This window comes from Gracilinanus agilis, chromosome 3 (assembly GCF_016433145.1).
Source record: "Gracilinanus agilis isolate LMUSP501 chromosome 3, AgileGrace, whole genome shotgun sequence".
NCBI lineage: Eukaryota > Metazoa > Chordata > Mammalia > Didelphimorphia > Didelphidae > Gracilinanus > Gracilinanus agilis.
The window spans coordinates 395521002-395544707 of NC_058132.1; the positions used below are offsets into that span (position 1 = coordinate 395521002).

At 35.2% G+C, this 23706-nt stretch overlaps 1 protein-coding gene across 1 annotated transcript in view; it reads right to left on the minus strand.

Annotated features, from left to right (window-relative positions):
* CFAP47 (cilia and flagella associated protein 47) overlaps positions 1-23706 on the minus strand; it is an 859036-nt gene that overhangs the window by 583480 nt on the left and 251850 nt on the right. The window contains exons 31-34 of the mRNA XM_044669214.1: positions 22951-23176; positions 19758-19979; positions 4804-4885; positions 3592-3717 (exon numbers count right to left, since the gene is read on the minus strand). Coding sequence (XP_044525149.1) covers positions 3592-3717; positions 4804-4885; positions 19758-19979; positions 22951-23176 — 656 coding nt within the window. The remainder of the gene's footprint in view (positions 1-3591; positions 3718-4803; positions 4886-19757; positions 19980-22950; positions 23177-23706) is intronic.

The following is a 23706-nucleotide window of genomic DNA, read 5'->3' on the forward strand; positions in this document are numbered from 1 at the left end:
GCCGCGCTCTGCCTCCTCTCCCCCCCCCCAACAAAGCTGCCATTTCTTTCTGCTTCCGCCCGCCCTAATCAGCACTCAGGCCCACGCCCTCCTTCGCCAACATGTCTGCTTCCACCTGACCTGGGATGTGAACCAGTTCGGGAACAAATACATCCAGCAGACCAACCCTCTCACCCCGGAGCCACTTACAAATGATACCTTTGGTACAAAAGAGCCTCTTTATGAAAAGGATAGCTAGGAGGGGGGTGGGGGGGTGAAGGGGAAAGTAAGAGCATGAATCATGTAACCATGTTAACTTTTCTAAAAAATAAAAATTAAGAAAAAAAAGGATAGCTCTGCTGCAACTCGATTTCAGAGGATGAGAGAGGAATTTGACAAGATCGGAATGAGGCGGACTGGAGAGAGTGTTCTCATTGTTCACGAGCACCGGTTACCCCGTGTGTTACTCCTGCAGCTGAGCACAACTTTTTTTTTTCAAACTATCTGGTGGTGAACCTAATCCGGGAGAAGATGAAGTAAAAGGACTCATGTTTAATGGCAGAGATTCTGGGGTGCCAAGATGGAGTTCTGCAAGATTGGGTCATTGATGACTGCACTCAGTCACTGCCTCAGATTGTTCCCCAAAATTGCCTCATACTGTATGTTGTTTGCATAGTAAAAGTGAATCTGAAGAACTGTCCTAGATAATGGTGTAAACAAATGTGATAATGTATATTTCACTTTGGGTTCTACCCACACTTTTTGTACATTAAACGAAGTGCACCTAAAAAATAAAATAAAAATAAAGAGCATAAATACAAACACAGAAATTAAGTAAAGGGCAATTTATGAGGGAGAGTATTTGTAGTTGAGGGGATGAGAAAAGGATTCTTGTAGAAGTTAGTATTTGATCTAGTTGTTGAGGAAGCAGAATTACCTCAGGAGAAATGAGACAGGAATGGATTTCAGGCATTGAGGACAGCCAGTGCAAAGTCACTGAGAGAGGAATCAGAATGTCATGTGTGAGAGAGGCGAGTTTGTTCAGATTAGAGAATATAGGAGAAGAAATAATATAAAATAAGCCTGGAAAAATGAATTGACACCAGGTTGTGAAGGGCTTTAAAAATTAAACAAACGAGTTTGTATTTGATTCTAAGGGTGATAAGGAGCCACTGAGTTGATGGAAGAGAAAAGATACAAGGTTAGATCTCTGCTTATGGAAAAACATTTTAGTGGCTGTGTAGAGTTTGGGCTGAAATGGGCAGACTTAAAGCAGGAAAACTCATTAAGAGGTGGTTACAATATTCCAGAAAGAAGATGAACTAAAGTGGGATTTATGTGAATAGAGAGAAGTGGAAAGAAACAGAGCAAGACCTGGCACTTGATTGGATATATGGAGTGAAGGAGAATTAGCAGTTGGTGATAATACCAAAGTTTCAAACCATGGAAACTAGATGAAGAGTGGTACATTTCTCAGAAATAAGAAAGTATGGAAGTGTGGTAGGTCTGGGAAAAGGAAAAATGAGTCCTCTTTTCAATGGGTTAAATTCGAGATAACTATAGGACATCTAGTTTGTTTATACTATTTATTTGTTTCTTTGAACCTTCATTTTTAAATATGCAATGAGATTGTCATGTTACCCATAATCAAAGTTATCAAACAGAGCCCACTTATTCTTCTTTTACCCACAGATTTGGCTGGTTCCTAAGCCACAACAGAAGAGAAACCACCAACTAGGAGAGCAAGAAAGCTGGCTAGCTATAGTGCCAGGCATAATGAAGGCAACAGAAGAGCATAAACCAACCTTTCTTTTATTAAGAGGGGCATCAATAAAACCATTAAAAAACAGATAAAAGAATTTGAAATTACTTTAGCTTGGTACCTTTTAGCAGTACTTGCAAAGTACTGTTATCAATCAATCAACAAACATTTATTAAATGCCTACTATGTGCCAGGCATTGTGGGATACCAAATGAAGCAAAAGGAAATCCCTACCCTTAGGGTGCCTACAATCTAATGATTATAATAAATAACTACTTATTATAATCATTAGATTGAACATTTTATTAATAACAATGATACAATCTCACATTTAGATTGTACCTACTACAGTTGTGCTAAGTATTTTATAAACATCATCTCATTGGATCCTTTGTGACATATTCTTGGGAGGAAGGTGTTATTGGCCACATTTTATAGTTGAGGAAAGTGAAGCAAACAAATTAATGACTTGCCCAGGGTCACACAGCTCAAGTCTAAAGATAGATTTGAAATCATTTCAAAACCAGCATTCTATCCACTCTACTAAAGTTTTATTAAAAAACACTTTAGAAAGATTTATATCAGAAATTGTGTTTTTTAAATAGTATTTAATATGACAAAAATTAAACTTTCTTGACTACTCTCTGGGCTTCTTCCCTCATTTTTAAAATGAGAGGTTTGGATTCAACAATATTTAAGTTTCAAGTTCAAATCTTTTACTTTGGGAACCTGTGATTTCAATTAGAGACAGGATGGCATTATGGTAGAGAGCCTGGACTATGAATCAGGAAGACCCTAGATTCTGATTCTTAACATATAATGAGTGAATGATCCTGAGCAAGTCATCAGAGTCCTTGGCAACTTGGCAACTCTCTAAGATTCAACACTGCAGATGAAGTAACTGATCTGCATTGGTAGAGGGAGTTTTCTGACTAGAAATTTCCTGTCAATGAAATTGAAGGTCCAATCCCTAGAGAAAGTCATTTGTATCTATTATCCAAAGAAACCCAGGTATTTGGTCCAGCCAAGAGTATTTGGGATCCAGGAGGCCATAAGAGCACCGGCTGCTGGGTGCTGGGAGCCAGGTCAAAGATATTGGAGCTAAAGGTATGCTACCTCACTTGTTCTGTGCCTTTAGGAATTGTTGATTGCCAAAGTTTTTTACTGGCAATAGATCTCAGGCTCTAGACAGGGTTGTTTGAGAGAAGAAAGAAGATGAATACTGGTGAACTCCTGTGCACTTCTCTCTCTAAATATATATATATATATATATATATATGTACACATATATATACACACACATATATATACATATATGTGTGTGCATGCATGTGTAATATATATGTGCATGTGTGTATGTATAAACATACAAACATATATAAACACGCACATATATACATATATATATATACACACTAAAATCCCTTCAATTTAGTATTCTATGATTTTTTCCTTCCAGAGCCAGTTAAAGTACTTAAAAAAATTACTGTTGTAATTTTTAAAAAGGCTCCTCTATCCAAGAATGTCAATTCTTCTCTGCCTAAAACTTCATCAGAAACTTAACTTCTAAACCAGCCTGAACAAAAATTAATCTAGTTTCAGTGTAGATTACTTGGATCAAATCTAGTTGGGGTACACTGAGGAGTCCCACTCCTGTGGGATAAAGTGAAGGTGGGAAAGGGAAAATGAGAAAGATAAACTTGGATTATGGAACATAGATTAGATTGGGGTAAACAATTAAAATGAGGTAGAGGAGGGGTTATCGAGTAGCGCTATGACATGAATTCCACTGGTGACCTATAATAGCAAGGTTCCATTGGAAAAAGACTGAACAGTGAAAAAAAATTTACCTTGTATGTCTGAAGTAGCACATCTGTCCAGACACGTTTACTCATAGCTTCAAACTTAGAGTCCTCTATAATCAAAGTATACTTCTCTGGAATTTGGATGGGGTCAGATTCCCCTTTACTGGCAACCTTTAAAAAAACATAGTTTTTAAAATAATTTTTAAAATGTTTAAACAAGTAGACTATAATAGTTATCTCTTCAGATTCAAAGTGTAAAAGATCATAGACAGAGATGGAAGGTCATCTATTCCTAAACCTCATTTTACAAATGGGGTATTGAGGAATCGAACCCTCAGGAGGTTGAGAGACTTGTCGAAAATTATCTAGATCTTAAGTGGAAGAGTTATCAGTATCTGAAGCATCAAACTTAGCAAGATGTTGGGAAATTAGGAAAAGCCTCATATAGGAGGAGCTGATACCTGAGCTGAGCTTTGCAGGGAGGTAAAGATTCTAAGAGGCAAAGAAATAAGTAAGGAATGAATTCCACATATCGGGGAGATGTGATAGATTAGTGTGCACCAGAAACAGCATGAAGGCTGTTTGTCTGGAACAGAGAAGACTGCATGAAGAGGAGTAAAGTGTGATAAGTCTACAAAGGGAGGCTTGAGATGATTGAGAAGGACTTAGAAATACCATCTTGACTTGCATGATATCCTTTTTTTTTTCATATATTTGAGCCCTCAAACTGAATAAGTGGTCAAACATTTTATTATCAGTTTTACAAATCAAATTAACATACCATATTGCTCTCTGACCTGAAGAGTTTACATAATGTCTGTGTGTATATATATATATATATATTCACATGTATATTTGTATATATATACATGTATATATAAAACATATGTATATATATATGTGTGTGTGAATACATGTATGTGTGCTTATATATACATAGAGAGATCTTTCTTAGTATAATAGAATGGTCCTGACTAATGCCACAATTTGCTTTCTGCATAGGAATAGTGTATAAAACTTTCAAGTTAAAAGCAGTAAAAAGGATGGTTATGTTAACCAAGGCCCATAACACAGCATTACTTTCCAAGACAGAATGCATTGTTGACTCCTTTTCATACTTAAATGAAAAGAGAAAATTCTGATAATTTTTTAAAGTCTAGTAGCAAGTTAATTATGAAATCATTTCACAAATGCCTAATAACAATAAATAAAACCACTTCTTTAGTCACTTTCCCCAAGTACTGTTTCTCCTCTTACTTTCATTTTAATCCATTTCTTGTAATCTTCTGGTTCAAGCAGAAATTCAGGAAGTATATAGGGAAGGCATGCTCCTTGAGTTCTTAAAAAATAGTAAAATTAGTATATGGGTAAGAATGCCTAACTTTTTAACTAAAAATAACTAATACTATCAGAGCATTTAACATTTAGATATGGAATAGAACTTTACAAAATACAAATTTTAATTAAATTTAATTCTAAAACAGGAAAAAATCCATCTCTGAGTCAAAACTGCACAAAAAAATTTTATTAAATAATTTTTATCCCTCAGTACATGAATACCTATTGAGTTCTATTAAAGCAGTATACTCCAACAGATAAAGCACTGGCCTTGGAATCAGGAAGATCTGAATTAAAGTTCTACTGCAAGAGCTATGTAACTCTCGAAAAGACAATTTTCCTTAACTATCTGTAAATGAGGATAACAAAATACTTATAATACTTACCTCATAGGATTCTTGTAAGGATTGATTTTTTTAAGTATATAAAGCAAGGATTGTAATGTTAAAGAAAGAGTTATTATCATTTCCTTTTATTAGTTTTGATCATTTTTTAGTTTATTCAAATATATGATTTCTTTTTCTAATTCAAACCAAGATTTTATTATCTCTTGTCCAGTTCTTAGCATAGTACCCAGAACACAGCAGGGGATTATCCAATATTTGTTAATTGTTTGGTGTTTGGCTGATATATCATAGTGGTGAGTTGTATAGTTTACAGTACACTAAACTCTGCATGTTTCATATTTCTCCTTTCTCAATTTCATTTTAATTGATTGGGGCCAAAATTACTGGAGTGTCTAGATCTTTTTATGTCTTAACTTCATCCTCCAGTGTGTTTACTATAGCATCTAGATTTCTGTCATCTGTCAATTCAGTAAGCTAAACATCTAAGCCCTTTTCTTAGTGATTGATAAAAATATTAGTAGCCAAGCACAGATTTCTGGGACCCTCCACTAGATTATCTCCTTCTAAGGGATGCCAAACCATAACCAACAACTAGTTTCAAATACGCCTAAATGTATTTTCCTCTTATCCACAACTTTCGAACTTTTCTTTTTTTCCTTTTTATAAAATGTACTTATTTGTTTATTACATTAAAAGTTCCTAGGTATCTCCCTCCCTCCAGGCATATAATTTTACCCAGTTCCCTGTGAGGAAATATTCTACTTTGATGTAGATTGGCAATCATTTTGCAACTTTTAGTCTTACAGACCTACCTCAGGCACTGAGAAATTGAATGATTTCCCCTTGGTCACATAACTGGTATGTGTGTGTGGTGCACATGTGCCTATGACAAGGTACTCATTTTGCTTTGTTTTGTTTTTATCTATTTTGTTTTTGTACTATTGTTATTATTCTCCTCTCATCTAATATTTAATAGACTAATTGCTGTCATTGTTATCTATTAGGAAAATACTGTGAAATAGTGAACAATACTATGAAATCAGATTAGAAGATAGATTAGGGACCCTAATACAAGGAGATAAGTTTCACTTAGCTGGAATTGGATCCTTGACTACAATATGGTTCTAGAAGGGTATATATACTATATTCAGCAGCAACAGAACACATAAAGGTAAAGTAGCATAGTTTATTATGTAGCTATATTCATGTCCAAAAACCAAGAAACTAGAGGTAGGGTGGAGAGACCTGGGGGTGAAAATCAATAAAGAAAGAAACAGAAATATTATTTCATTAGCTATATTTTGATGGATCACCTGGACAGAAAGAGGAAATAGTTGAGGTACACAGAAAGCAGACTACAAGTCTGGAATGGAAATATGATGAAGTAATTATGTGGGATTTCAGCCTTCCAGACATATGCCAGTGAGCCAGCCAAACCCAAAGGATGGGGCAATCTGGAGAAGTAACAAGCAGCAATAAATGCCAGCTGAGTCAAATTGCTATCACCTACCTTGACCATTATCTCTCTTCAGAACCTGATGGAGATAGCCCAGGACCCTGAACCCAACAACCTTGGAAATAGCAGTATTTCATAGGCCAACAGGTATGATTCTAGCCCAGCCTCTAGCCATCATTAAAAAGAAAAAAATCACAGTGGAGAAAAGGTCCTCTTTCCTATCACCATCAGCAATAGCTGATGGCCAACTGCCACCAGTGGATGGATAAGCAGAGGAACGCTGGGAATAGCAGCACCCCCTTCCCAGACCACTATTCTTACTTTCAATTCTACCCTCTTGTTGCTTTGGATAATTCATTAGTGAATTATATTGCAGAGAAGATGCCAGTCTGCACTGGTAGGGGAAGTTTCCTTTTCAGGGAATTCATTATATTAATGAAATAACAGAACCAATTCCTATCACTATACTCTCTTAATTTCATCATTCAAAAAGTCGAGAAGGCAATGAGGAAAACTGCTATACTGAATCTAATTTTCTTGGCTACTCTTGTGTACTTGATGGGAAGCTTAGAGTGAAGTGACCAACCATGACCAGAGGGAAAAGAAAATCCCCAGAAAGTCTAACAAGCATTCTAGATTTTAGGAAAGATTATTTGTAAGTGTTCAAAGAAAGGATAAATAGGATTATATGGCCTAAAATTCTGCAAGGAGAATTAGTCCAGGAGAAATAGGAAACTGAAAAATGAAATTCTGATGGCAGGAAAGTTATTTATTCTGATGAGAAAGAAAAGAGGATGTGGATGCACCAGGAGTATAAAATTAGATTTAGAAAATGGAAGTAAGGTCAGGTAATGAAAGAAACATACATTTGGATGACACAGTCATATAAAATAGTATCAAAAAAGCTGAATATCAAAATAACCTTTAGAGGAATACTAAAGACAAAAACAATTTTACTGTTTTATCTTTGTTTCAATTTTGCATGAAGTATTCTATGCTATTTTGTTTTGGACTATACAAGGGAAAATAAAATTCAGAAAAATGGAACCACAGTGAAGATGGATGTGGAAAAAAAGAAAACTAGTGGAAGATTTCACTTTTTTTCTACAAGAAGAAGAATAATCTTTGGATGGAAAAGGGAATGAAAATGGGTAATGAAGAATTGAATTCCAAGATAACAGAGCAGACATAACAGAACATCTATCTGTTGTGCTAAGGCTTGTGAGGTTAGCAGTCACAGGCAAGCTATATATCTCAGTACTAAAGAAATCCCACATTCTCAGGGCTGGAAAATGGCCTTAGAAATCATCTTATACATGAATAAGAATCTCCTGTAAAGCATCTTAACTAAAAGGGAATCAAAGCTTGACTTAAAAACCAACAGAAAATAGAACTCAATATCTTCTGAGGAAGATCATTCCACTTTTGGAGAGTTCACCTTAGAATTTTTATTTCCCCTCTTGAAGGCCAAAATTGCCTCTTTGCAACTTCAATTTATTGCTATCACTTTGGCTCCCTGACACCATGAAGAAAAAAACCCTCTTTATATACTTGAAAATGGAGGATCAAATAATCCTCTAAATCTTTTCTTCTCCAGACAAAACATATACAAGTCAAAGGATCATAGATCACAAGTGATGTCAAGTCAATTAGTATTTATAAAGTGCCTACTATATGACAGCCACTAGGCTAAGTACTGAAGATACAAAGAAAAGCAGAAAGGAAGAAAGGAAGAAAGGAAGAAAGGAAGAAAGAAAGAAAGAAAGAAAGAAAGAAAGAAAGAAAGAAAGAAAGAAAGAAAGAAAGAAAGAAAGAGAAAGAAAGAAAGAGAAAGAAAGAGAAAAAGAAAAGAAAGGAAAAGAAAAGAAAAGAAAAGAAAAGAAAAGAAAAGAAAGGAAAGGAAAGGAAAAGGAAAAGAAAAGAAAAAGCACCAGTCCTCAAAAAGCTTACAAGCTAGTGGGGGAGACAACATTCCAAGTACTATGAACAAGCATTATATATGCAGGAAGATGAAGCTTAAATATATTGGCCACTTAATAAGAACACAGGGGTCACTGGAAAAGTCTCTAATGCTGGGAAATATTGAAGACAAAATGGAAGAGAGTATGGCAGAGAATCAGATGGATAGATAGTGTCATGGAAACAATGAACATGTAACTTGGAAAGCCTCTAGGAGATGGTGAAGGATAGAAGGTCCTGACATTCTGTGTCCATAGGGTCATGAAGAGTCAGACTCGAATCAACAACTGAACAAAAAAGCTTTGTCTCAAGATTAAGAAAATTCAAGAAAGACATGTTGTAGAGGGTGGGATTTTAGCTGGGGAATTGAAAGAAGCCAGGGAAGCTGGGAAGCAGAGATGCTTGAGGAGGGAAAGAGTTTCCAACCAGAGAAAATACATAGTCAGGAGATGGAGTTCATATTCAAGAAACAGCAAGAAAGCCAGTTATCCCAGAATCGCAGAACAAGTGTGTAGATAGATGTAAAAAAAAACAGAAAAGGTAGGAAAAAGTCAAGTCATGAAGGGCTTCAGAGTCTAAACAAACTAGCTTTGTGACTCTCAGCAGGTCATCAACTGCAATTGCCCAATTCTTCTGCTTAGAACCAATACTTTGTATCCATTTTAAGACAGAAAATAAGGATCTAAAAAAAAAAAAGCTAAACAAAGCATTTTCTATTTGATCCTAGAGGTAATGGAGCCACTAGAGCTTATTTAGAAGGGAAATACTTGGGCCATTAAAAAGGTAAGATTGGGCTTTTAGGAAGATCAATTTGACAGTGAAATGGAGGCAGAATTGTAGTAGGGAAGTTAGGAGAATGGAGTATATAGCTTAAAGGAAACTGAGAGGCCATCTAGTAAAATCTCATTTTACAGATGAGGAAACTAAAGCCTACAAAAGTTAAGAGCCTTGTCCAAGGTAATACAAGTAATAAGGGTCACAGGCAGAATTTGTAGTCAGATATCCAGACCACAAATCTGGGATTTCAGTGGGTTCTTTCCACCAAATCCCCATTTTTATAACTTATCTTCATTTGGTATGATCCCATTGCCATTCACCATCCTCTTTTGGATGACCACCAATTTCTTAATATCCTTCGAAAAATGTAATACTCAGAACTGAACACAGTATTCCATATGTGATTTGGCCAACATGAGAACTGAACCTTTGTTAGTGATCTTTGAAAGAACATGGAGAGCCAGAGGCACTACAAAACTGGAAAAGGAAAGATGTTTTTCTAATTTTCAAAGGATAAAGCAGAATCAGGTCTGAAAAGTATGGTCCACTTAGACAGGCTTCAATTCATGGGAAAATTCTAAAATATGTTATTAAAAGGAATAGTTAGGAGAAAGAAAGTCATGGTCTCAGTCAGAGTGACTTCATCAAAGACAGATGTCAGACTTATTTCACTTACTTTTTTGACTAGTTGTAGTTCAAGGGAATATTGTAAATATAGCTCACCTAGATTCAAGGCAAGAAAGTGACAAAACCTCTAATGTTATTTTTGTGGATAGGATAGAGAGATGTGGACTATGACAGATGAATTCATAACTCATCGAATAGCCAGACTGAGTCATGACTACTTTGATGTTAACTTGAAAAGAGACCTCCAGTGGAATGTTGCAGTGATCTGTTTTCAGCCCTGTGCTTTTTATGACTTTTATCAACGACTTGGATAAAGGTACTTTCTGTTAATATAAATCTTGAGGATAACACATTGGATTTAGTTCTTCCAATTTAAGGTTCACTAATCAATTAGCCATTCATTGGTGGCACAGCATTTTATTGGGTAGAATGGTAGGCCTTAAGTCAGGAAAACTCATCTTCTTGAGTTCAAATCTGGCCTCAGACACTTACTAGATTTGTGATCCTGGGCAAGTCTCTTAACCCTATTTACCTCAGTTTCCTCATCTATAACGTGAGCTGGAGAAGGAAATGACAAGCCACTCTATTATCTCTGCCAAAAAAAAAACCCAAAAAGGGATTTGAAAAAGTTGAATACAATTAAAAATGACTGATCATTTATTAAGTTCCCACTATGTCACAGACACTAAATAATGGAGATATAAATAAAAAGAATGAAACAATTGCCACTGTCATGCAGCTCATATTCTGGTGTATATACATGTATATGCATATATGTTGTTTCTGTATATATTTTTGTGAGGGAGTATACTGGCAAATAGGAGTGTCAGAAATGACTTCACGTAGAAGGTGGTACTTGAGTTGAGTATGGAAGGAAGGGAAGAATTCAATGAGGCAAAAGGGAAAAGTGAGTACATTTATAACACAGAAAACATCCAGTGAGCATGAAAGCACAGACACAGGAGATGGAGTGATGAGCAAGAGAGAAGAGTTTGAATGAATCAAAGTATAACAGAATGTCACAATCAAAGGGATAGTATTCAGTCCTTGGACCCATTGGACCTTTGGCTCTATTCAGTGTTCATCAGCATCCTGGAGTAATATTCAGATAGACTATTAAATTACATATAGATTAGAATTTGAAAAATGAGAGTTTCAAAAAAGTACAACAGTTTAGAAGAGAAATTCCCACTTAATAATATAAAACTTTAAAAGAAATTAATGGCGAATTCAAGAACTTTCTTTTTAAAAAATAAAATACCTACATACTTACTATACTTGTTTTGGGGTAAGGGGATGGATAGAGAGCACCTTTGCTTTAGGAAATACTATTACTTTTGCTTTCTATATCATGAAGTATAATATTTCGGTTGGAAAATACAAAAAAACACTATCTGGGAGTCCAAATATGGGTCAATTTCTCAAAATAAATAAGAAGATAGTAAACAAGTGCTTGTGAGTCAATGTGACATAGTGGATAAAGAAAGCCCTCCTTGGAGTCATGAAGACCTGAATTCAAGACTTACCTCTGATCCTGGGCATATCACATTATATAGAGTTATACCCCTAGACAACTCACTAGACTCATGTATTGCCCAGGCTGTGCTCATCTATGTTTGTAGAGGAAGTTCCTCAGGCTCCCTTCACCAATAAAATCATAGATGTCGTTTGAAAAAGCAAAGCAAGAGAGACAGAGTCACTGAAACAGAGAGACAGAGAGTCAGAGAGACAGAAAGAGAGAGGGAGACAGACAGAAAGACCTACATGCTCTGAATAAGCTCAGCTCACACTCTGATAACCTCCATTCCAGTAAATGTGACTGGTGAGCCATTGTCAGGCATCTCTGAAAGACTGTGAGTAATAGTAGAAATGTTATAAGGCTAGAGAAGTGATGTAAGATAAAATGAAATAATAATATTTGTAAAGAATTTGCAAACCTTAAAACTCTATAGAAATACTAACTTGTCCTTGAGCAAGTCACTCTCTTTCCTTACCTACAAAATGAGGAAGTGAGAATAGGCAGCCTCTGAGTTCCTTTTCAGTCCTCTTTGTTCTATGATTGGAATGAGAAATTTCTGGTATAATAGCATTCTTCTCTGTCATTTGTAGCCTTAGACAAGATCACATAACTAGGACGTGTCCGTAGCAGGATTTGAATCCAGGTTATCCTAATTCTAAAGGTAAACCTGAGAGCCACTGCTCATCACTACCTCTTCTTTCTTTGTTTCTTTCTTTTCTTTCTTTCTTTCTTTCTTCCTTCCTTTCTTCCTTTCTTTCTTTCTTTCTTTCTTTCTTTCTTTCTTTCTTTCTTTCTTTCTTTCTTTCTTTCTTTCTTTCTTTCTTCCTTCCTTCCTTTCTTCTTTCCTTTCCTTTCCTTTCCTTTCCTTTCCTTTCCTTTCCTTTCCTTTCCTTTCCTTTCCTTTCCTTTCCTTTCCTTTCCTTTCCTTTCCTTCGTCTAAACATGTCTTCTCAGCAGAATAAAGACTCCCAGTGAGGAAATTCTCTTGACTAATTTAAACCAGGAGTTAGGCTGCAATCTATATTCTTAGCAAATTGTTTGTGGTAAGGAGAGGTGAAATGATTTGCTTGAGTCTAGTAGAGCCCATAAACATCAGAGCTGAGAATTGAACCCAGGTCTTACTGCTTCCAAAGACATTCTTTGATGGGGCTGATTGTCCAGGCAGGACCCCAAATTGCCCCTCATAGTCTGACAAATAATTCCCTAAAAGCATTAGACTTCAAAAAATCCCATGTATATTGAGACATGTGCCTTTGCCCTACATATGAAAAAATAAATATAATAAGAATATATGAACATATGATTAGAAAATAATAAATATATAATTTAACATATAAAGCAAATTTAAATAAAATGTCAATGTTGTAAATGCACACATTGAGAACATGTATCAATCACATAATCTATTTTATACTATGTGTAGGCATATATTTATATATATAGGTTTATTGAAACACATGTTTATATGTGTATATGTATGAACATATAGACACATGACATGAATATTTCATATGTATGCATATGCTTATGCATACCATATTGCACATACACAAAACTATATATTACATTATTGTTATAATACATTGAATTACATATGTAAATCACATGAGTACATTTAAAACATTTTTATTTTTAAAATCAGTAAGCATAAGGAAAGAGTTTATTCACTGTCATTTAGATCTTTTTCACTAATCCATTAGATCCCTAATCTCTGTTACTATGGTTTGTTATTTTTTTTCAGTATTGAATTCACTGAGTAAATAAGGTAGGAATTATTTTTTATGGCTGGTCAATAGCTTATAAAACTAATGTCAACTGGCATCCATAATTGACTTTACTATGCTTTTACAGACTTATTTTTTTCCATTTGAAATTAGTTTCTCATAATTTTATACATAGGATGAAGAGTCGAGGTACATATTAATAGTTCTAATAAAAATAGATAACAAAATATTAAATGATCTCCAGGTATGTGCTTGTTTGTATGATAATATCTGATTCCAGTTTTGATAAATCTTTATTCCACCCAAAATTATAACATTTACATTTTTTTGGCTTTTGCCAAAAATAATTTTCCTTTACTCTTCAGAGTGTCAAATTTAACAGGGAGAACAAAAATAATCAGCATGGTCTTTTTTTTTAATCTAATCTTTCCATTTGCAGGATCAAGTATTTGAATACGTTCTAGATTAATGAACCAATTTTATTAACCATATTGGCAATTCAAGATGTTAAGGACTTTCATCATAGTCAGTATATCCTAAGAGACCTATATTTGCTACTATAAAGAACAAATAAATCTGGGCAAGCTGCCTTTCGTGCAGAAACTGCTCTTCCATACCTACATTCTCGGGTCATAAAACATCAAAATAGGAATCATCCATACCAATGTCAAAGTCACTGGGATCCCTGCCAACAAAAATGCTGTAATGGTAGCACAACAAAGGGAAGTACCAAGGAAATTAATGATGCGGTCATGGTTTGCTTTTCTCATTCCCTTTCTTTTTGGAGGATCATGAGCACACACATGCATATACAAGAATTCACTTAAACATGCACATTTCTAAAGCTGCATAGCTAAGGCTATTATATACAAACTAAGAATGAAGGTAGAAGCTCCTTCTTTAAGAAACTACCTTCTTTCTAAGATAGTCTTGAGCTTAATGAGAAGACAGGGAAGAAGGTTCTCTACTTTGAGAAGTCAACTTGTCCTTTTATCTAGGCCAATGAAGCTTCATAACCCTTTTGGTCAGTAATCAAAAATTTCAGATTGATTTTCATTTGAAATTAGGAGTAACTAAAATGTTTCTAATAATTCAAGTAACTTCAAGGTCAGAATTTCAAATCACTGCATCTCTAACATTACAACAATTTTATTCAAGAGAAATTATAGTTTGGTGATAGCTTTACAAATCCCAATCGAGTGAGTCTCTTGTTCAAAATACACCTTAAGTGAGGTGACTAAATGAAGCAAATTATCCTTTGTGAAAAATCATGTATATAGTTTATGGCTGCGTTCCAAGGGCATTAATTATGACACAGTTTAGAGAGTTCTTCATGGCTCCTTTACAGTGTTCTGTGCCTTTTAAGTTCCCATAGTTGTACGCTGCAGGAGTTTCTAGGATAGGTTTTTGCTTAAAGTAGTTCTTCTTGCGATAATAAAAAAATCTTTTCTATCTTCAGATCTGTTTTATTTCTTATCTGTTACTGATTTCAAAGCTCCAGACTCTTCTTGCAAGAAGAATAAGATCCTATTAAATCTGGATGATTTGGAGATTATAAACCCATTTTCAAATATGAGAGTAAGCAATTACAAATGACCTTCACCTTAGAAAAATGAACAAATCTGAGGCACTGAGGTAGCACAGCTGATAGAGAGCTAGACCTGAGTCTGGATGACCCGAGTTCAAATCTGACCTCAGACATTTCATAGCTGTGTGATACTTGGCAAGTCATTTAACCTCAACTGCCTAGCCCTCGTTCCTTTTCTGTCATAGAACTGATACTGAAACATAAGATAGGACTTTATAAAAGAAAATGAGCATATCTGTATTTAAAATTATCATTTTGAGGGGAATTAAAGCGCCCGGTGGTTTATTAAATATCATGTGGTTCATCTGAATTCCAACTTTATTTCTATCTTGCAGCAAACAAAATAAAAGGAAATATTTTAAAAATTAATATGCACTGGTCTATTTGTAGGGCTCAAATGTGGCATAATAGAATTCCTTATTGTCCCCTACTTCATATAAGCTGTGAAATAATTAAGATAACTTTACAAGCACCATTAAATACTACTAGCTATCTTTTGCAAAAAGAATAGGGCTCATGAAGCCATTTATTGTTATAATGTAGGCTCTAAAGTCCAAAAATTAATTTTTGACATTTTAACACCATATTTTAAGATTGCTTTTAGATGTAGCCAACTGCTTAAGGTTCTCTTAAACTAAATTTTATCTTTATAAAATCTAAAGACAATACACCTTCTTAGTAGAAAACAGTACTTTGTGTCAGAAATTAAATCAGCAGTGTCTAATAACCATATATATAAAATACATAGCATAAATAAAGGTGTTTTGTGAGGGGAGTGTATTAGTAGCTCAGAAGACTTATACAGTCTTTACAATTTCATGTAAAAAACTGGGGCTTGTGCAGAGTTTAAAAGGAAAGGATGTTACATGGTGTGAAGGATGAGAAGGAATGCATTCTAAGGATGTGGGCCAGTGAGTATGAGTGTGCAAAGAGGTTGAGCATCTTGCATGCAAAATAACAGATAAGACATTATGGCTCAGTCACAGTGGAAGGAGAGCAATAATGTGCAATAAGACTGCAAAAGCAGAAAGGAGTCAGGTGGTGAAGAGATTTGATGCCAAACATAGGAGCTTTTATTGGATCTTAGAGGCAATAAGAGGCCACTGGAGACTGTTGAGTGGGGGTGAGAGAAAGAAATAAAACCTACATTTTGGGGACATCACTATGTCAACTGTGAGTAGGATGAATTGGAGTGGGGAAGAACTTGAGGGGAGGGTATCAAAAAATGAGGAATTATTCTCCTTTGATCCACTCAAAATTAATACATTTACACTTCTTTTGCATCCGCAAAAAAAAAAATGATTTCATTTTATTCTTCAATGAGTCAATAACAGTTAGAATATGTAATCAACATGGTCATTTTTATTGTCTAACCTTTCCATTTTCAGTATCAAGCATTTAAACACATCCTAGATTAATGACCCAATTTTATTAACTATATTGGCAATTTCAAGATGTTAAGTTAAACAGTCCAAGCTAGAGGTAATGAGGGCCTGAAATAGGATGGTGGCTGTGAGTGGAGAAAAGGAAACATATGTAAGAGATTTTCTGGAGGCAGAAGTGACAAGATTTGGCAACCAAATGATAAACAGAATGAGTTAGAGTGGATGAAGGGTGCTACCTACTTACTGCAAGGATAAGGGTGGATGAATGATGGATTTCAGGAAAAAAGAATGAGTTCCATGTTGGATTGTTGAGTTGTAGATGCCTCTGGAGTATCTTGTTTGAAATGTTTGATCTGTAGTTGGTGATATGGGATTCTAACTTGCTAAAGACAGTAAGCCTGACTATTTTGATCCAGGAATCATCTAGAAAGAGGTAATAGTTGAACCCCTAAGAACTAATAAGGAAGGAGAGACAGAGACAGAGAGAGTGAGAGAGGGAAAGGCAGAAAGAGAAGAGACAGAGAGAGAGAGAGAGAGAGAGAGAGAGAGAGAGAGAATATGAAGAGAAAAAAAGAGATAAGATCTCTCGGGGATAGAGACTGACTTAAGATACCCCCAGTTAGTGATGTTTAAATCATATGAAACATGAATCAATAAAAGATAAGAGAAGAACCAAGAGAAAACATTGTCCAGAAAACCCAGAGAGGAGACAATAGTTGGGAGGAAAAGGTGATCAATAGGGTCAGGTGAAGCAGAGAGCCCAAGAAGGATGAATAATGAGAAGAGGCCATTCAATCTGACAGTTAGATCATTGGTAACTTTGGAGACAACAGTTTCAGTTGAATTGAGGTTAGAAGCCAGTTTTAAGGAGATTAAGAGGAGATAAGTGGAAAGAAAAATGAGGTACCAAGCATAAACATCTTTTCCAAGGAGTTTACCTGAGAAAGAAGAGAATTATAATGTTAACTAAGTGACATTGGCAGGTTATACGCTCCCTACTTTTCCTATAGCGCATCTAGTACATTTTATTTTATAGTGTATATGTGTGTGTGTTTTTGTATCTATATCTTATCTGCCATGCCAAATTGTAAGCTTCATTTGGACAGAGACTATACTTCATTTATCTTTGTACTCCCCTCAGCACATATATGCCTGATATGTAATAAGGATTCAATGAATGCTGAATGAATCTATGAATGAAAAATGAATGAATCCTTCACAAAGACATTTATTTCTTTTTATCATTGCAAGGAGGAAAGAACTCATTATTATGTATATCATTAAAAAATCCCAACAAAAGAAAAATATTCAACAGACTCCCAAGAGTATTAGCTGAGAACTAAGCACTTACAAGGTGAACAAGGATCATTCCACCTGGTTCCAATGTTTTAACCACTGATGTCCTTGACCCATTTACACATAGCTTATGAGCTATCTCAACTATGACTCTAGTGCACCCAGAGTTTTAGCTATCAGCAGGTTAAAAAAAAAAGAACCAAGGGACATATTTAAAATAAAAGAACTAGAGCTGAGCTCTCTAACACCACTTGTTCCAACTGGGATTCTCTCAAGTTGGCTTATCTGGAAAGAGCGGGCATGATGGGAGTAAAATCATCATACCAGCTCCACAGAGTTCCCTTAAGAGTTTTAATAAGTGGAATATCAGAAATACTTTAAAGGGATATACCAAGGAGAGTGGGATGTATGACCAGGTAAATGGGGAGTATGACCAGAATTCAAAGTAATTTTTTAAGCCTGACTATACCTCTTTATGACAATATGTCTTTATTTTTTATTTATTAATAATCATTTTTAACATGGTTACATGATTCATGCTCCTACTTTCCCCTTCACCCCCCCGCACTCCCCCCACCCATGGCCGACGCACATTTCCACTGGTTTTGTCATGTGTCCTTGATCAAGACCTATTTGTGTCTTTATTTTTTTAATACTGAGTTAGTATATTTGGGAACAGAAATTTTAAGTGAGTTGTCTCATCCCTCTCAAAAAAAATATAACCAAGATGAAAGAATATCATCAAGGATATCCCTGAAACAGAATATTGGAAGCAATTAATCAAAAGTATATACTAGGTTTCTCCTCATTCAATATACCATTCCATGTTCAGTAACAGGAATCAGTCCTGGTGAATTACTAAAGAAGAGGGGACTCAAGACTTGCCTCATCTCCATCTGAATAGAGCTGAGGATGTATAAGACAAAATCAAGAAGGTGTTTTTTTTATTCAAATATGTTGTGCTCACCTTTGTGACAAGAGTCAGTCTTTTCCATAGTCTATCATGGTATATCACAATAGGTTTCTGTCACTGTGACTGGGGCCTTTCAGACCTAAACTAGAAGTGGTCCAGAATGCCTCAAGTTGCAGGGAAATGGTATAAGATTTGGAACCTAGTTCAACCCCCTGTCACTTTGTGACATTGAATATGTCACTCAATTTCCCTCTGGATCTCAGTTTCTTTATTTATAAAGTGAAGGGTTTGAACTAGATGTCCTCTAAGATTTCTTCAAGCTCTAAATCAATAGTCTTACGTAGTGTAGCCTTGTTAAATACTTGGAAGAACTTTGTTCTTAGGTGACTTGACAAAAAGAAAAACTATTAATTGTAAACCTTCTAGACTCTAAAGCCTTATAGATTTGGAATAGAGGTGGAAAGGACCCACCAAAGGCACAAAGAGACCTTAATTTAGCTTGAAGAGTAGCTAAAGTTCAATCACCTAATTCCTTCATCCATTAATATAACTAGAAATGGTTTCACTTTTATTTTCTTCCCTTTTTCCACAGAAATATGCTGCAGAGATTTCTATGATGGGCTTTTGCCCAGGATAGTTTTTGCAGTAATAAAGGATTACCACCTGAAGGCATGTTTATCACTTGTTTGTGACTGATATCCAAGACAATATGTACCATAAATTTTAGTCATGTTTTACAATCAAGAATTTTTTGTTAACTGTGCTAACAATCTAACAGGGATGGAATTAAACAGAAACTGAAAGGAGGAAGTTATCAAAGCATGCAAAGTAAATAAATTTATATCCCATAAGTCTATGCTCTTTTTTTAGTCACTATTTTTCCAGCTCCCTACCTCACATATTATTGTATCTATCTCAGGAATACAGACAATACAGTAAGTTTTCTATCTGGGCATTAAACTTCCTCTCATTTCATGTATTACTATTAAATTATGGGTTTATAGTTATTTCCCATACATTAACATGGAATAAATTTATAATAGCATTTGGAGAGCACAGAATCATAAATAAATTCATTTTTGTTCAGTGTGCCTATACTTGAGCCAGGAGAATGTATCTCTTAACCTTCATTTTTATCCTATAGCATATGTGGAGCTATATACATACTGGCTATGAAAGAACTACACAGTGAACAGGGAAATAAATAATACCACAGGACAATGGCATTAAAGAAACAAAAGTTGTTAATCATCAATATTATTTATCATATTTAGATTCTTACTTGAGGAAGGTGAGAAGTGTAGAATGCTGCCAATGGAGATGCATCACTCTCTCAGTGTCATCAACAGGTAATGTCTGAGTTGTCGCAACTCCGGGTAACATCTGTCCACTCAAGTAGGCTAGCATGTCATATATGGTTTTATTATATCTGGCAAATTGACTGTTTGAATTCATTTGTTTGGTTGGTGAATTTGATAAGGCTAATTGTCCTTTAGACACATCCCTAAGGAAAATAATGCAATTCGGTTTTAAACAAAAAACAAATATTGCCTTAGAAAAAACATTATGACTATTGCTTTTATTTATTTATTTTAATTTAAAAAATTATTATTATATTTTTTAAGCCTGGACCCATGATTCAAATGTTGTAAGGAACTCTGTCAGAGAAATACATCTACTAGAAGGAAGATTAGCAACTAATCTGCCATTTATAGTCTTTAAAAGTTGCTTGTAGCACTGAGAGCCTGTGATTTGTTCTGGGTCATACAATTATCATGTGCCAGAAATGGGGCTTGTAGCCACGTCTGGCTTCTGAGGCCATCTTCATTCATTGCAAAGAATTGCTTTCAAATATAAGTGAAAGATAATACACTGTTATAAAAATTCAAGGTTATGATCAGCAATGATTTCTATTAAGCTTTGAAATATCTTATTTCGAATATACACTCCTACCAAATATAATGGTCAAGGTTACAGTTGTGTAGATCACTGTTGGTTTGAGCCAAAACTAGGAAAAGTTCCATAAACTGTCTTGTGGCACAACTTCATAGACAAGTGTCAAGAAGAAACATAAGGAAGACTGAAGGTCAGATTTGACAAGTCATTTAATTCCAATCGCCTAGCCCTTGCCACTCTTCTGTCTTAGAATTTTCATTAGGACAGAAGGTAAAGGTCATTAAAAAAAGATTAACTACAGTGATAACCAAAAGGACCACAGGAAATTTCAGCTGAAGAAAAATTATTCAGTGAGCATTGAATAAGTCAGAAGGGACACAAAAGTACTAGGCAGGCTTTAGTATCCACGAGGGCTTTAGTGGGCTTCAAAATCAATTTGAGTCAAATATAATAGCCAGAAAAATTAATGGGATTGTGGGTTGTGTTAATTGAGGCAAAGGATCCAGGACCAAGTTCTACTGTACTTAGTCCTACTCAGGTTGCCTCTGGAGTGCTGTGTTGCTTGGTAGATGATACATTTTATAATGAACATGGATAACTGGAAAGGCATCCAGAAGAGGATGGGCAGGGAGGTGAAATGCTTGGAGGCAATGGCCATTGCAGATTTGTTAAAGGAACGTGGGGTGTTTACACTGGGGAGATTCACTTAAGGCTGAGGATGAGGGATTTCCCTAATAGGAGACTCACTCTAAATGACACGGGAGAGCAGAACTGTGGGCTGTGGAGAGAAATTGATTGGGCCTTGATGTTTTAAGTCTCAAATCCTCAAACATATGAGAAGAATCCAGGACGGAGCCTAGGACACCTCTCACACTTAGATCACGTTTAAGCCACTGAGTGGGGCAGCTAGGTGGCACAGTAGCTAGGATGCCTCACCTAGAGTCAAGATTATTCTTCTCCTGAGTTCAAATCTGGTCTCAGACACTTATTAGCCGTGAGATCTGGGGCAAGTCATTTACCCTTGCTTGCCTCAGTTTCCTAATCAGTAAAATGAGCTGGAGAAGGAAATGGCAAACTACTCCAGTGTCTAAATGGGCTCACAAAGAATTAGACATGAATGAAAGGAACTAAACAAGAACAAAAGCCACTTATTATATGTAACCATGGTGATAACTCAGCTCACCACTAATTTAGTACTACTCCTAGTCAAGGTGCTCAGAAGACTTAAGGAAAAATTTCTTAACAATTAGAATCGTCCAAAATAAAAAGGGTTGTCTTGAGCAATTAACTGTTGATTCAGTATCAATTATCAGGCTCTGACTGCCATCTCATTTCTTAAGGGATGCCTTTCTGAGTCAGCGTCTTGTGTTTTGGACTTTTTTCTTTTCCTTCCACATATTAAATCTGTTCCGATAAAATTATTTCACTCCAGGTTTGGCTACAAAACTAATTCAAGATAACTATTGATGATGAATTGTAATTTTTTATGTTTTTCACCTCCTGGAATTATTTTCATTTCAACAATGTGGAAGTGTGATTAAGGTAATCATCTGGTGCCTTGCGAAAGCATGGAGAAGGCACTGGCTTTTCAAAAATAAACTCTCACCAGTTCCATCAAGTTAGACAGAATTTTAGTGTAGGCCCGCTGATCAAATAAATAGCCAGCTTCTGAGATAAGTTTGAAAAAAGTCAGCATTCAAATTGGCCAGAGCAAAGATGTCAAATGTGTAGAGAATTGAACTGAATCAAAATCTAATTGGGAAACATTAAACCAAAATAATCATAATCATCATGATGATGATGATGATGATGATGATGATGATGATGATGATGATAATGTACAAGAAAATATAGGTAATGTTAACATGTGGTTTTCTAAGTTAATGTGTGCCCATATCCTTAATTATCGTTTAGTGACCTCTGCTTCTATTTGAGTTTAACATCACTGGGCCAAAGGATAACGAATTTTTCTGCCACAGCAACTTTCAAAGACTATTAAGTAATAGAGCTTTCAGGAATACTCATACCATCCTGAATTTAAGTCCTTACAGAACTGAAGATTTGTAGAACTGGCAGGCAATATGAATTTAAAAATAAATAAATAAAACCCTGCTGGTAGAATTTTCAACATCAGGAACAGATAAGTAGGAAATATATTCGGGGACAGGATGCCTTTCCTCTTATTTCTCAAATCACCACGTAGGTCCAGAAAGCCAAACTCTAATACACTAAATAGTCCCAATCATAGACTGTGAGATTTGGAAAGGAACTTACACATCACTAGTTGCGGTTGCTCTTTTTTACAGATAAGGACTCATAGTAGTTAAGTGATCTGGAAAAGCTGATTGGGGATTTGTATAATGGAAAATATAAACATTTGCTAGGCAACACAACTAAGTGCATATTTTACATTATACATGCATAATTATACTATCCTAGTTAAGGATCACTTTACATTTGAAATTATAATCACTTATTCTTTAAGTACTTAATTCTTTGCTTAAAATTATTCTTATGAAAAATTTGTGATTCGTCATATTAATCCAACATAGTAATTGGATAATCACAGCTATCCTCACCTTCTTATACTTTCTGGAACAGAAATAGGATTGAGTCCTTGAGACCAACCAAAGAGACTAAACCACGTCTCAACTGCAATTAAAACTTTCTCAAAAAATACATATTCCTTTTTGTCTTCATCAGGAAAAAAATATTGTCCTTGTTTCACACCCACATATTCATTATCTTCTGGCCTTGATCTTTCAGTTACTGGCAATGGTATATTTTCACGAACCATATCGACACCTAAAAATTTGCAACTATTAAGAAGAGTTCCTTTCAATAAATATATCATATTTACTAATATCAAAATTTAGCAAAGACCTTCCCCTCAAAAAAAGAAAGTTGTTCATTCGTTATATTACTTATATTCTAAGGCAATAATGGAGATTATTGATTGCTACCAATAGTGTTAATGACAGTTTTTAACAAAATATTTAACAAAATTTGACTCACTTATGGCAAAATGGGGGTTATATTGTCCCCTTTTTATTACAAAATATTCTTAACTCACTTAAAAATCACATTAATACAGGCTGGAAATGAGCAAAATCTTTTTTAAAGTTTCAAGCAGAAGTGCCATACAAACACACAGATTTTAACAGAGAGAATAAGACATTATTTTCCTGAAATATGTGATACAAAAATATTTTCACCAAAGAATTCTTACTTTTTTGAAAATACAAGTCAATTATCTATAAAAGTCTTATCTATTAGGATGAAACATTAGTTAGAAACCAATGCCATCCAGAATATTTTCAGACATACAAATACTC